The sequence below is a fragment of the Episyrphus balteatus genome, chromosome 3 (assembly GCF_945859705.1).
Source record: "Episyrphus balteatus chromosome 3, idEpiBalt1.1, whole genome shotgun sequence".
In the NCBI taxonomy this organism is placed as follows: Eukaryota; Metazoa; Arthropoda; class Insecta; order Diptera; family Syrphidae; genus Episyrphus; species Episyrphus balteatus.
Window position 1 is genome coordinate 16,649,776 of NC_079136.1, and position 13,763 is coordinate 16,663,538.

Below are 13,763 nucleotides of genomic sequence, written 5' to 3' on the forward strand. Positions count from 1 at the left end.
AAGAATATCTAGGTAATGAATTATTGCAAAAGTTAAGATTGGATAGTACAAATTTTTTGGTTTAAAGAGTACAGAGCGAGATACAAAAATTCTTTGCTGTTAAGCAAAAGCCCGTCCGCTAACTTGATATTCGATAGTTGATAGTCAAAAACGACGAATCATGGAGCAAAATCGTCGTTTTTGACTGTCATTTATTGACTATCAAGTTAGCCGACTCCATCCCTGTTGTTCAATACCAGCAAAAACAGCAAAAGATCTTTTATTTTTACTTTAGTTAGAAAAAAGATCATTTCCATAAGATTTCATTTTGAAAAATTTGCGTAAAAAAGTTCTATGTAACTTAAATCAATGTATTTTTTTGTTTGAAAAAATCAGTAAAAAGGTTCTATGTTGCAATTTGAATAACATAGAACCTTATTGTATTAATACATGTATGTGAAATCATGAAAGTTGTATGTCTTTTCTACCTGTGCCGTCGCCATTAATTTTTTTCTAATTTTTTTTAAATGTTATCTAAAAGCCGTTGAAATTACGAAAATTTTGGTGTACAAAATTAATTTTTTGTATTTTGTATGAAATACACCCTTATAATTCTCAGCCAGCGATATGTGTATATAATACCATCGTCTATTTTTGCTAATTTTGAAAATCTCCATTTCGCGCTTTGACCTTCAAAATCTTGACTTGAGGATCATAATGTGTATCGAAAACAGTCCGTTATTAATTTTTTTTATATTTTAAATAATGGAAATCGAAAACCATGACAAATCGGACAACCTTAGATGGACCAGAAGTAAAGGTCTTATGAATGACAAAGATTGACCAAACTGCCAGCCTGACAGACGGATAAAGACTTGGTATTGTGGGGCCGACTTATCGCAATTTCTATTATCGCAATGATATTTTTTCAAGTTCTTGTGAAAATATCAAACAAAATTCATAATAAGCAAAATTCTACGACCCAGCCATAAAACATTTACATTTTTGTTTACATGCTATTAAAGCTTTTTTCATTCACAAGCATTTCGACTATCGTCTGTTTGAATTTACAAAATGAGCTTTTTCTGCTTTTATTTATTTATCAATTAGATTGAAGGTCTTTTAGATATTTCAGTTTTATTTTAGTCTAGTAGTAACCTAGCTGAAGCAATGCAGCGACAAGTTTGTGTTTTTAAAAATTTTCAGCAGCTATGCCAACTGCAGCAATATTGCGTTCGATTACTCAAACAAAAACATTCAAATAAATGAATTTCATTTTTAATTTTAAAATTCCGTTTTTTAATAGCGATTTTAAGCTTAATAAAGATTCAAAAAAATTCTAAAACTGTATCTATCATTTTTAATAGAATGCAATTTCGCACTTCTAAATTTTAGCTTCTTTAATAGAAAAAATCAAAAGCACCCAACAAAACTTCATGATAATATACCACTTCATAATTTTGTAGGAATTGTAAGAGCTTATACTAAAAGAAATAAAAAATCAAAATAATTATTTTTTATTTTATTTTAAAAGCTCTGGTAGAATCTTTGCAAAGATAACAAATATGTATTACAAAGCACAGAGATAAGTCATAATTGTAAACATACCAGGCAGCTACTACTTATTGTTTTGTAAACAAAACCTTATCTACCGGCAAAAATATGAGTGCAAAAAAAAGTTTTCATTTGCAGTGAGCAATTGCACACTTCACTTAGGTTTTTTTCAGATCAGAAAGTTCTTATTAAAAAGCGTTGAAAACTCAGAGCTGTATTCAAAGTAATCACTTTACCAGTAAAGACAAAAATTGTCGTAAGAAGTTGTGTTGTTACATTAAGAAGTACGAATTCATTCAATAAAAATGCCTTGCAAAGATTGTTGTAAAGGTAATTAAGTTACCAAATTATTAATCGTGGAATTACTAATTATTTTTATTTCTTTAAAGACTGCAAATGTACCAGCGCCAAATGCTGTCAATCTTGTAATTGTTCTGATAATTGCAAGTGTTCTTGCAAAACTGGTGAAGAAGAAAAGTGCTGCAAGTGAAAGAAATCGTTTGAGGAGACCAAGTCTCTTAATATTTTGTTAAACTTAAAAATTAAGAGTATTTCAAGAAAATAAAGATCAAAATGTGACTTACAAAAATTTGACTAAATTTTTATTTGCTAATATAAGCTTTTTAAAAATTACTACACTATTGCTGAATATCACTGAATTTAAATTTGAGAGGTATAGCGGGTACATTTATCAATTGGTTCTTAAATGCATTTTCTGTAGAATAATTAAATTCAATATGAAAATTTCTAACAAGTCTTGCAATCGTAATTTCCAACTCCATTTCGACAATTCTCTTTCCCACACAACTTCTTGGTCCATGGCTGAATGGCATGAACAAGAACGAATGCATTGGAGCATACTCAGAATCTTCACTTCGCAGCCATCTTTCTGGAATAAATTCCTTGGCCTTTGGGCAATACTGCTCAGTATTCATAAGAAAATTATGATTTAAAACAATTTCTTGACCTTTTGGAATCTGATAGCCACTCATGACAATATCCCCTTGATTTGTCCGTACTGTTCCCGTCGCTATTGGATAAATTCTCATACCTTCTTTAATGCTAGCTCGAAGGTATGGTAGATTCTTCATGTTGTCAATTGTTAGAAGAGAATCTTTCTGTGGCAGAATTGTGCAAATTTCTTGACGAAGTTTCTCCTGTTTATCTGGATTTTTAGCAATGCAAAGCAAAATTCCAGCCAAAGTACTACTTGTTGTATCAACACCTCCAGTAATTAGATCAGTAGCAATAACTTTTGCTACATTTCTATCAACTTTCAGCAATTTCTCCAAAACACTTTTTTCTTCGTTATCTTTTCTTGGAGTTTTGTCATTTTCAATTCTATCAAGTGCTTCGTTTACGTATTTTGTGCAGATTTCTCTAATCACATCGTAGTTCTTCATTTGCTGATAAAATTGTTTTGTTTTATAGTATTTCCATATTGGCAGACCAAAGTCTAACATAAGTGATAAGTCAAAAAAGCTTCGAAGACTGTCAAACAATAATTTGGCTTCTTTATCATTTCGATTTCTGCGAATTAGACCAAGTTGACGATTTAGTGCAATCACAGCAACTGATTCAAATGTTAATCGCTTGATTTCATCTTCGAATGTTTCGGGCATTTCTAATGTTTTTGGATCACGAATTTCTCGAATTCTGAAAATATAGTCTATGATAGTATTTTGATTTTTTTTCTAATAAAAAATCAACTTACCTTTCAAGAAATTCGTCACTGACTTCTAACATATTGTTAAGGTACAATTTGGCGTTTTTAGGTTGCATTAAAATTGGATTGAGCGTGCTCCGTAATTTTCCCCAATCTTCTCCGTTTCTTCGAACAAAATTAGGTATAAAATAAAGCATGATTTACTATTTAGAAGAGATTGTGTGAACTTACGTTCCTACAAGTCCAACACTATCTTCGAATGCATCTTTTCTATGAACGGTCCTATAATAATTCATTGTTTCTAGTCCCCGCCTATAAGGCCAAATGCCTTCAGATCGCAACACGGGAAGAAAGTCATCAGCATTGAATGCCATCAACCATTTTTGTCTTCCCAGAAATCCGGGTAGAACATACAAATCACCATACATCTCACGGGTTTTAAGAAGGTAATCATTAACTGGTAGTTTGTAAAACATTCCTATAAGGTTAAAACAGGCGATCAAGTTATTATACTGGATGACCAGATGAGATCATTGAGAATCAATCGCGATACTCACCGCCTGGGAAAAAGCTTCGAATAAGTTGATATTGTGTTGGACCTGGGATCGCTTTGAACGGCTTGGCCTCTTGCCATTCCTTATTTCGAGTAGTATTTCCATTCAAAATCTTTGAAATAGCATATTTTTTAATAAATGAATTTTAATTCTCTTATTGACATTAACCTTTTCTGTGTTTTGAGAAATAGAACGCCATGGCTGGCTATGACCACTTTTTAAAACACAAACTTGTCGATACATTGCTTAAGTAAGTTGTGATAAGACTAATAGTTTAAAAAAATAAAGATGAATAAGTAATGCAGATAAAGCTAGATTAGTCTTCATTTTTCATGTGTTGATCTAAATAATCAAAAAAGCTTTTAATAATCAAAAAAGCGAATAACAAACTTCGATAAAGTTGTTCAAAAAAAAAAAAAAAAAATAAATAAATAAATAATTAAATAAAATGCAATTCAAAATTCTATACTACGATAATAATTTATAAATTTTATGAATAGGCTGAAGTGTATATTTGTATAGTCATTTTTGAAAGTTGGTATAAGAATGTACAATTTTAATGTTCTTCAATAAAGTTATTTTTTTTTTATAGAAATTGTAAGTATAGTACAGGTAAAATAGTCATTTATAAAAAAAAAATTGTTCCACTGATGAAACTTGGCAAAAAGTTTGCTTTTGGGATAAGAACCAAGTACAAAAAAAGTCTATAAAAAAAAAGTTGGGTGGAAGGGTGTTTTTTCGCGGACAGAGGTGAAGGTTTTGGCAATAATTACAGATTTTACTGTCTCTTCGAAAAAAACACCCTTTCACCAAATTTTTTTTTATGAAAACTCTGTATTCTTGCTTTCTATCCCAAAATCAATGTTTTTACCAAATTTCATTAGGGTGACCCATCATTTTTGTTTTCACGCAAAAAAACATCCTGTTAACCATGATGTTTTTATAAACACTTAAGATTCTTGTTTCTTATCTTAAAAGTAACATAATTGCTAAATTTCAATAGGGTACCACTAATATTACTCTAGTATTTCACACTTTTTCAAATAAGCCCATATTTTCTTTACTTCTAAAAAAAACCCCCTTTCACATACAAAAAATTTATAGACTTACATTATTCGTAGTTCCCATGGGAAAGAGAACATATTTAATGGATTTCGTAAGGGTACCATTTATACCATTGATTTAATCGGACTTATCGCGGATTTTTCCCTATTTCCCAAAAAAAACACCATTTAACCTAAAATATTTGTATAGACTTTTTGAGTTCTTGCTTTCTGTTATAAATGAAACAGTTTTACCAATTTTCATTGGTGTAACAATTTTTACCCAGTTTTTGTGGTACTAATTCCGAATTTCATCATTTCTTGAAAAAAAAAAACACCCTTTCACTCAAAATAATTTTTTACTTTTTATAAATTCTAAATTCTTATACCAACCAAAGCTATTCCACCAAGTTTTAAAAATTAATAAAATATAAGTTAGCTGTTATGATACCTTTCTTACACACAACTTAACCTATCAAAAAAACACCCTTTCACCCAAAATATTTTTAAAAACTTTATGAATCCTTTGTCCCTGTTTTATCTTAAACCTTCATCCCAAATTTTGTCAGCGTAGCATGTTTTTCACATGGGTTTCGGTTATATTTTACCTGTTGAGGTCAAAAAACAAGCACCCTGGTTTTTAATCGGAAATTACTTTTCTTAGAGCAATCGTATTGACTTTATTTTTATGTCATTAGATTCAGCATCAAAAAATACCTTGGAAACATGCGTCATATGATGATATTCAACAAAGAATTTTTTTCAGTATATTTTTGACCTACACCCCCTCCCTCTTGTCCGAGAAAAAACACCCTTCCACCCAACTTTTTTTTATAGACTTTTTTTGTACTTGGTTCTTATCCCAAAAGCAAACTTTTTGCCAAGTTTCATCAGTGGAACAATTTTTTTTTTATTTCTTGATTTTATTTACTATTTTACCTGTACTAGTAGAAGAAACAAGCAACTAGCAAATTGGTAGCAGAAAGTCAAAGATTTTAGGCCCAATTTATTTACACTCCATTAAATTTTAAGTCTCAACTCAACCAAAAATGGGAAATTTAAAAATTTGTATGTGATTTAAGGCCCAATTTATTCACTCTCCATTATTTTTAAAGGCTCCATTAAAAATTATAAAACTGTCAAATCGCATACAAATTTTAAAATTTCCCTTTTTTAATGGCGACTTTAAATTTAATGGAGTGTGAATAAATTGGACCTAATAGATTTTTTTAATTTTAAATGGGGTCTTTAAATATAATGGAGAGTGAATAAATTGGGTCTTTAAGTTTTTGATACTAATAAACACGTAATTTTTAACTAAACTAATGCTCAACTTCAATGAATTTGAACTTAAGTTTTATGGCGGGTACATTAATCAATCGTTTCTTAAAAGCATTTTCTGTAGAATAATTAAACCCAATGTAGAAATTCCTGACAAGTCTAGCAACCGTAATTTCCAACTCCATTTCGACAATTCTCTTTCCCACACAACTCCTTGGACCATGACTGAATGGCATGTACAAAAATGAATGCACAGGAGCAAACTGGGAATCTTCGTTTCGAAGCCATCTCTCAGGTATGAATTCTTAAGCATTGATACAATACTGCTCGGTATTTAAAAGCAAATTATGATTGAGGAAGATTTCTTGACCTTTTGGTACTTTATAGCCTATCATGACAATTTCTTCTTTAATGGTTCGTAATGTTCCCGATCCTATTGGATACATCCGGATACCCTCTTTTATGCTTGCTCCAAGGTATGGAAGATTCTTCATATTCTCGATTGTTAGAAGTGAATCTTTCTGTGGTAGAATTGTTCGAATTTCTTGACGCAGTTTTTCCTGCTTTCTGGATTTTTAGCAATGCAAAGCAGAATTCCAGCCAAAGTACTACTTGTTGTATCAACACCACCAGGAATTAGATCAGTTGACATAACTTTAGCAACATTTCTATCAATTTTCAGCAATTTCTCCAAAACACTCTTTTCTTCGTTATCTTTTCTTGGAGTAGTGTCATTTTCAATTCTGTCTAAAGCTTCCTTTACATATTTTGAGCAGATTTTTCCAAGGGTGTCATAATTTTTCATCTGCTGATGAAATTGTTTCGTTTGCTTATATTTCCATATTGGCGGTCCAATGTCCAGTATGAGTGATAATTCGAATAAACTTCAAAGACTTTCGAATAGTAATTTATCTTCGTCTTCATTTCGATTCTCGCGAATCAAACCAAGTTGACGATTTAAGGCAATCACAGTAGTAACTGATTCGAATGTTAGGCGATTGATTTCGTCTTCGAATGTTTCGGGCATTTCTAAAGTTTTCGGATCATGAATTTCTCGTATATTCTAGAAATATTCTTTGTGATTATGAATTTTTATAATTTTTTTAATAACTTACCTTTCAAGAAACTCGTCACTGACTTCCAACATATTGTTCAAATGCAGTTTGGCATTTTTAGGTTGCATTAAAATTTGATTAACAGTACTTCGTAATTTTCCCCAATCTTCTCCGTTTCTTCAAATAAAAAATCATCAAGTTTTGTATCACTTCTTCGGTCAGTCCATAAACAAAAAATACCAAGACTGGAAAATTTCGTACGTCTTTCCCCCCGAAACCCTTTTGTGTACAGTGCTGTCTGTGAATATATGTGAAAGCCACCACGTTGGTAAATGACGTTAACACGCACACATTTATAGATTCACGACATTCACCACACATTTGACACGAACACAACGATAGGTTCACGACATTCACCACACCACGCAGCTTGTAGGCAAACGTCAGTTGACCGCCGAGTTTCCAGTCTTGCTATTTTTTGTTTATGGGTCAGTCTATCTATAAACTTACGATCCTAAAAGACCAACTACATGTCCGAATGTTTCTTTTTTATGAACTGTTCTATAGTAAGTCATTGTTTCAAGACCTCGTCGATGAGGCCAAACGCCTTCAGATCGCAGAACTGGTAGAAAGTCATTTGGATTAAACTCCCGCCATCAACGAATTTAGTCTTCCCAGGAACCCTGGCAGTACATACAGATCCCCGTACATTGCACGGGTCTTATGAATAAACTCATAAATTGGTATTTTATAAAACATTCCTTTGTAGAAAAAGATGTTTTTGATCACAGATAAGTAAACAAAACCTCGTCATAACTCTCACCGCCTGGAAATAAACTTCGAATAAGTTGATATTTTGTTGGACCTGGAATATCTTCGAACGGCTTCGCATGTTCCCATTGCTGATGTTGTGTACTCTTTTCCTCCGAAACCTGTATGGAAAAGAATAAATACATTTTGGAACCTTTTTTCTAAGCAAATTATTTAATGATCTATTTTTTCTATGAACCTTATCAACAGTATGAGTAATTGCACGAAATAGCTGCAATTGGTAGAGCTCGGGCAATTTTTTCAAAAGACTAACTTGTCGATACATTTCTTTGCTTTGTTATGAAAAGACTAACAAATTGAAACCAAATTTAGAAAATTAATAAATAAATGCAGAAAAAAGCTCAAACAGCTGAGTATAATTATTGTGAACTTTATTTCAAGACCAAAACAAATGAAAAAGCTTTATTTGTAAACAAAAATACTGTCTATGGCTAATATATTGATTAATTCTAAAACTGAAGTGTATAGGTTTCTACTAACAAATGTTTGATGTTTTGAGATATTTTAATGCACCAACGACTTGTCTAATCAGTTTTTTTTAACAAAATTTTATTACTGATTAATTAATTAAAGATTATATTCGTCGTTAATGAATTTTTGGTAACACTTCAGTTTTGCATGTGGTAGATTGTATTTTAAAATTGTAGTGATTGAAATATTCAAATTAAATTATACAAATAATGGGCACGTTCAGGAAATATTAGGGGCTAGATATTTAGGCAACGTCATTTTCTGAACGGAAATTTGAGTAAATTGCCTAAATTAGTTTGGATATGATGCTTTTGTCAAATTTCGAAATTTACTTAAGTATTTTACCGATCGCATGGGGAAGACACCAAATTTAAGTTAACTTTAATGAATAAATAATATTAATTATAACCGATAATGCACTTTTTACTTGTTTTTCACACAAATAAATTCAATTTTGCTAAATTAATTCTTTAATTAAAAACAATCTGCTGTCATGTTGACAAGAGAAACTTTCCTAAATTTTTAGGGAAAATTTTCTTGCCTAACTTTCCAGTTAGCTTTCCAATAAAATTACCTAAATTGGAAAGATTTTTTTTGACAGCTGACCAATCAGAGACCGAGAAATTACCTAAATATTTAGTGCCTAACGTTTCTGAACCTGCCCAATGTTTAAACTTTAGTGTCAATGAGTTTTCAATCAATATAACAAATCCACAATTTGAGTTTATGATATGTTGAATAAAAATAAATTAAAAAATCAGATAAGGTTAATTTAATACAGTCAAATAAGGAGAAAAAAGGGGTAAATCTCGGAATGAATGTTAGTAGAAATTTTTTTTGCTCAATATCTTCCTTTTGCCATTCTATAACATATCTCAAAAGTCTAGAAAAATCTCATGTCCGCTTGTCGCGATTTCAAGGTCAAATCGCGAAATGGAGATTTTCAAAATTAGCAAAAATAGGCTATGGTATTATATACACATATGATACATGATTTCAAGGTATTTTTTAATGCTGATTCAAAAAAATCTAAAATCAAGACAATCTGACGTCTCTGGAAAAAGTTATACCTGTTTTTCATCTGTCAACTCATATTATTATAACAGTTGCAAGCTTACTGCCGAAAAACCCTTAAAAGTTATGGTAGATGAACCAAATTTTGCATGAAGATTTTAGAATCCATCATTATTAAAAATCAAAACAATCCATTACAAAAAATATATATACCTACGAAATAATGGTATTTTTTGATGGAGGGGCAAATTTTAGGATATGCACTAAAGAAGATTCTTGTTCATCTTAGGAATAAGTGCTAATAGGCTAATTTTTTCATTTTAATCTTTGTTTGGATATTCTTTAACTACCCTCAAAAATCTAAAAAAATCTCATGTCCGCAAGTTCTAATTTTCTTGGTTTGAAAATAAGGTGCAGATTTTAAAAAATTAATAAGAAAAGTTTAAATTTTTATATGTATACCAACATAAGCGACATGATTTAAAGGTATTTTTTAACACTTATTCCAACAAAACTCACGAATAAGTCAACCTGACCATCCCTGAAAAGTAATGCATCTTATTCATGTTGATCTGACACAAATATCTGAAGTGTAGTTTTTCAATTTTTTAAAATCTCTACCTTACCTTCAAACCAAGAAAATTAGGACTTGCGGACATGAGATTTTTTTAGATTTTTGAGGGTAGTTAAAGAATATCCAAACAAAGATTAAAATGAAAAAATTAGCCTATTAGCACTTATTCCTAAGATGAACAAGAATCTTCTTTAGTGCATATCCTAAAATTTGCCCCTCCATCAAAAAATACCATTATTTCGTAGGTATATATATTTTTTGTAATGGATTGTTTTGATTTTTAATAATGATGGATTCTAAAATCTTCATGCAAAATTTGGTTCATCTACCATAACTTTTAAGGGTTTTTCGGCAGTAAGCTTGCAACTGTTATAATAATATGAGTTGACAGATGAAAAACAGGTATAACTTTTTCCAGAGACGTCAGATTGTCTTGATTTTAGATTTTTTTGAATCAGCATTAAAAAATACCTTGAAATCATGTATCATATGTGTATATAATACCATAGCCTATTTTTGCTAATTTTGAAAATCTCCATTTCGCGATTTGACCTTGAAATCGCGACAAGCGGACATGAGATTTTTCTAGACTTTTGAGATATGTTATAGAATGGCAAAAGGAAGATATTGAGCAAAAAAAATTTCTACTAACATTCATTCCGAGGTTAAACCCTTATTTTACTGGATTAATTGGTGTTTATACATTTTTAATGAAAAGCCCCTTAAAATTTTTATTAAAATCTACTATTTTTTTTAGACATTTTTCATACCCTCAGTCTTTGTTACCGATCCAAAATTGAATTTGGACTAAACAAAAATAGTTCTGACAAAAAAAAACATTGATTTTTTTCAATATTTTTTTTTAATTTTTTTTTTTTTAATAAATGAAGTTGGTTTGCATTATTGTAATATAAATAGATATTGTAACAAAAAAAACTTAAATTTTTCAAAATAAAAAAATTGAATTTGTTCAAAATTTAATTTTAGATTTAGGTGTATTAAAACAACAAAATTTTGATAAGATTCATTTGGTCGTTTGGGACAAATTCAGAATCAAGAACAATGATTATATGATACCGTTAATGATAACTTTTAGAAAACTTTTTTAAAATATTTTCTAAACCGTTATTAACGGTAATGCCATTGAACCGTTTTCTCTATTACTGACTTTCTAGTTAATAATTTAACCGATTTTATGGAGCTTTTTTGCACGAAAGCGTTAAATTAATATTAATTTAAAAATTAAAAAAGATATTCAATAATATTGTTAGATATTGGATTAAAAAAAAATTATATGTTTTTTAATCAATTTTTTTTTTTTTTTCAAAACGCATTGATGAATTTTCTCTTTAGAATACTAACAATAAAATGATTTTATTTTTTGGAATTTTTGTCTAAATTGTTGTAAACAAAATATTAACAATCCAAAAATAAAAAAAACACAAACACTTTTTGTTACACAAAGAAACGTATAGTAGCTTTCTTCATTTGGAGGTTAAAACCAATTAAAAGGTGTTTTCGTAATTTTAAAAACAACTTTTTATAGTTTTTAAAAATGTCTCTTAAAATTAAATTAAAATTGTCATTTATGGATGCTTAAAAAGGCTTTAACCTTTCTAAACAATTTTTACCATGAGTACGTGCGACCCAGTCCTACGTTTTATTATTTTTAATTGCAATATAGGTAGGTACTATATATCAAGTTATGCATTCGTTCAAAAAAAAGTTGAGATTACATTTTTCCATGACATTACGATGATAGAGAATGCCAAAAAGTGGGTCCCGGAAGTCCTTCTATCTGTCTGTATAAGGAACTAGAGCCTTAACGGATAGACCGATTGACTCCAAACTTGCTATGTAGCAGTTTTTGGAGGTTTTTGGAATTAATTTTTTTGGACCAAAAATAACGGTACCTGTCATACAAAAATTTCGGAAAAGTTTAATTTCACGAAAACGGCTACCACGGTTTTGTTAAAAAAATTCAAATGTTAGTTTTTAAACAAGGTCTATCTTTTGAAGAAAAAAAAAACTTTTTGAAAATCATTATTAACGGTACCTGCCATAGGATTTCTGCAAAACTGCTTATTGTATTTCAACGAAATTTTTTATACAAAAGTATTTATATACTTTAAATATATCTAAGCCAAAAATAAAATTTTGAAAAAAATAATTTTTGGAATTTAAAAAAAACGAAAACGGGTCATTGAATTTTTTTGAAATTTTGTTTTTAGATGTTGATTAGTGATTTCTACAAAATGGCATATCAATTTTATTTTAAAACTTTTTTTCAAAAAATTATTTTTTAAAAAACGGCTCTAACGATTTTGAAATTTTTTTTTCTAAAAATGCACCTTAATATATCAAATAAAACTGCGTACTTGTTTTGTGGGGCGATTTGATTTCAGATATTGGTTTATTTTTTTGAAAAATTAATTTTATTTTTTTATTTGTTTTTTTTTTTTTATATACCTACATTTCCCAAGTTTCTATATAAAAAGTCTTAAAAACTTAAGCAACTTGAACTCTAAGAGCAAGTTCGAAAACTTAATTATTCCTCGTATCAATTCCAAATATAATCTAAAAAACAAAATAAAACATAAAGAATTAGTCTTAATAATCGTTAGATGGTAAAACGCGCAATAGAAGATATTGGTATCATGAAAATAATATTGATAGCACATACCTGCTCTTGTGCTCCTGCATTTGTCGTTTTATATAAGGCAGAGTACTCCTATCAATAAATTGAAGAAAATTCTTTGAGCAAAAATCATGGCTTCAAATATTTGGGATACGGAACGGATTTTGCGTATCATTTCAAAAAAAAAAAATAGTGTCTCAATATAACCGGTTAATATTATACAAACTTTGATGCATATAAGAAAAAAAGAGGTTATCAAAGAAAAAAGAACAGGAAGTTGAACAAAAAGGGATCCACTTTTGCAAGACTAGGGTTTGACTGATTGACAGACAATTTGGTTCGGTAAATTAAATCACCCACCTCAAAGCCCAGATTTGGTCCTCATAATTATATTTCATTTCAAAAACAAAATAAAAAACTTCGAAGATAAGAATTTACCAATGATTTATCAGGTGAAGTCGGGAAATTCGACCTATTTTGAAGAGCTTGACAAAGAAATTGTTTTGCAACAGTATTATTTATAAAATGTTATATCAATGTTAAAAATCCATTAGACTTAATAGTAGAAAACTGTGAGTTTGCATGTCTTTACAATTATTTGTATCAATAAAATACAGAAAATCTTTTCCCCTGCTGCAATAAAATCTAAGTCCTATAATAACTAGTTTACATTAAAACCGTGTTTTGAATGCTTAAATGCGTTAATGTCAAAACATTCTTAACCCTCTGTAGGCACACCCCTTTTTTGCGAATTTGGTTTATACTTTTTCATGGCGCTAGAACTTTTTTCGGTCTCACTATTTTATGGAGAATCAGATATGAAATTGATGTAGAATTTTTCGAGGAATTCGAATACTGTATTCACCACTTTTCATTTTTGTCATGCCAAATTCGCACCCGTGTGCCGACAGAGGGTTAAAGAACTATGAAGAGGAGAATGAATATAGATGATGCTATAGATGCTAATTCTCTAAATGCTCATTCAAACATATACTAAAAGAAGATCCACGCGTGTCATGATCTTGCAAATTTCTATTAAAAAATTCTCTTTCGTATATATACAAAAATATATTTGTTTACAAAATGCTTTCACAAGCAAAACA

General features: G+C 29.9%; 2 protein-coding genes and 1 pseudogene across 2 annotated transcripts; 1 reads left to right on the forward strand and 2 right to left on the reverse strand.

Moving 5' to 3' along the window:
• The first annotated feature begins 1,838 nt into the window (after positions 1-1,838).
• LOC129913601 (metallothionein-4-like) lies at positions 1,839-2,122 on the forward strand. Its single transcript, XM_055992362.1, has 2 exons — positions 1,839-1,863; positions 1,923-2,122. Exons 1-2 carry the CDS (start codon positions 1,839-1,841, stop codon positions 2,021-2,023), a joined length of 126 nt encoding a protein of 41 aa, XP_055848337.1. The 3' UTR covers positions 2,024-2,122.
• On the reverse strand, positions 2,110-4,019 carry LOC129913264 (cytochrome P450 CYP12A2-like). The gene is made up of 5 exons (XM_055991849.1): positions 3,922-4,019; positions 3,757-3,865; positions 3,431-3,677; positions 3,248-3,364; positions 2,110-3,189 (listed from the first exon to the last, which is right to left on the reverse strand). Exons 1-5 carry the CDS (start codon positions 3,994-3,996, stop codon positions 2,172-2,174), a joined length of 1,566 nt encoding a protein of 521 aa, XP_055847824.1. The 5' UTR covers positions 3,997-4,019; the 3' UTR covers positions 2,110-2,171.
• Positions 4,020-6,019: 2,000 nt separating this feature from the next.
• On the reverse strand, positions 6,020-8,228 carry LOC129913602 (cytochrome P450 CYP12A2-like; annotated as a pseudogene).
• Between the last annotated feature and the right edge of the window lie 5,535 nt (positions 8,229-13,763).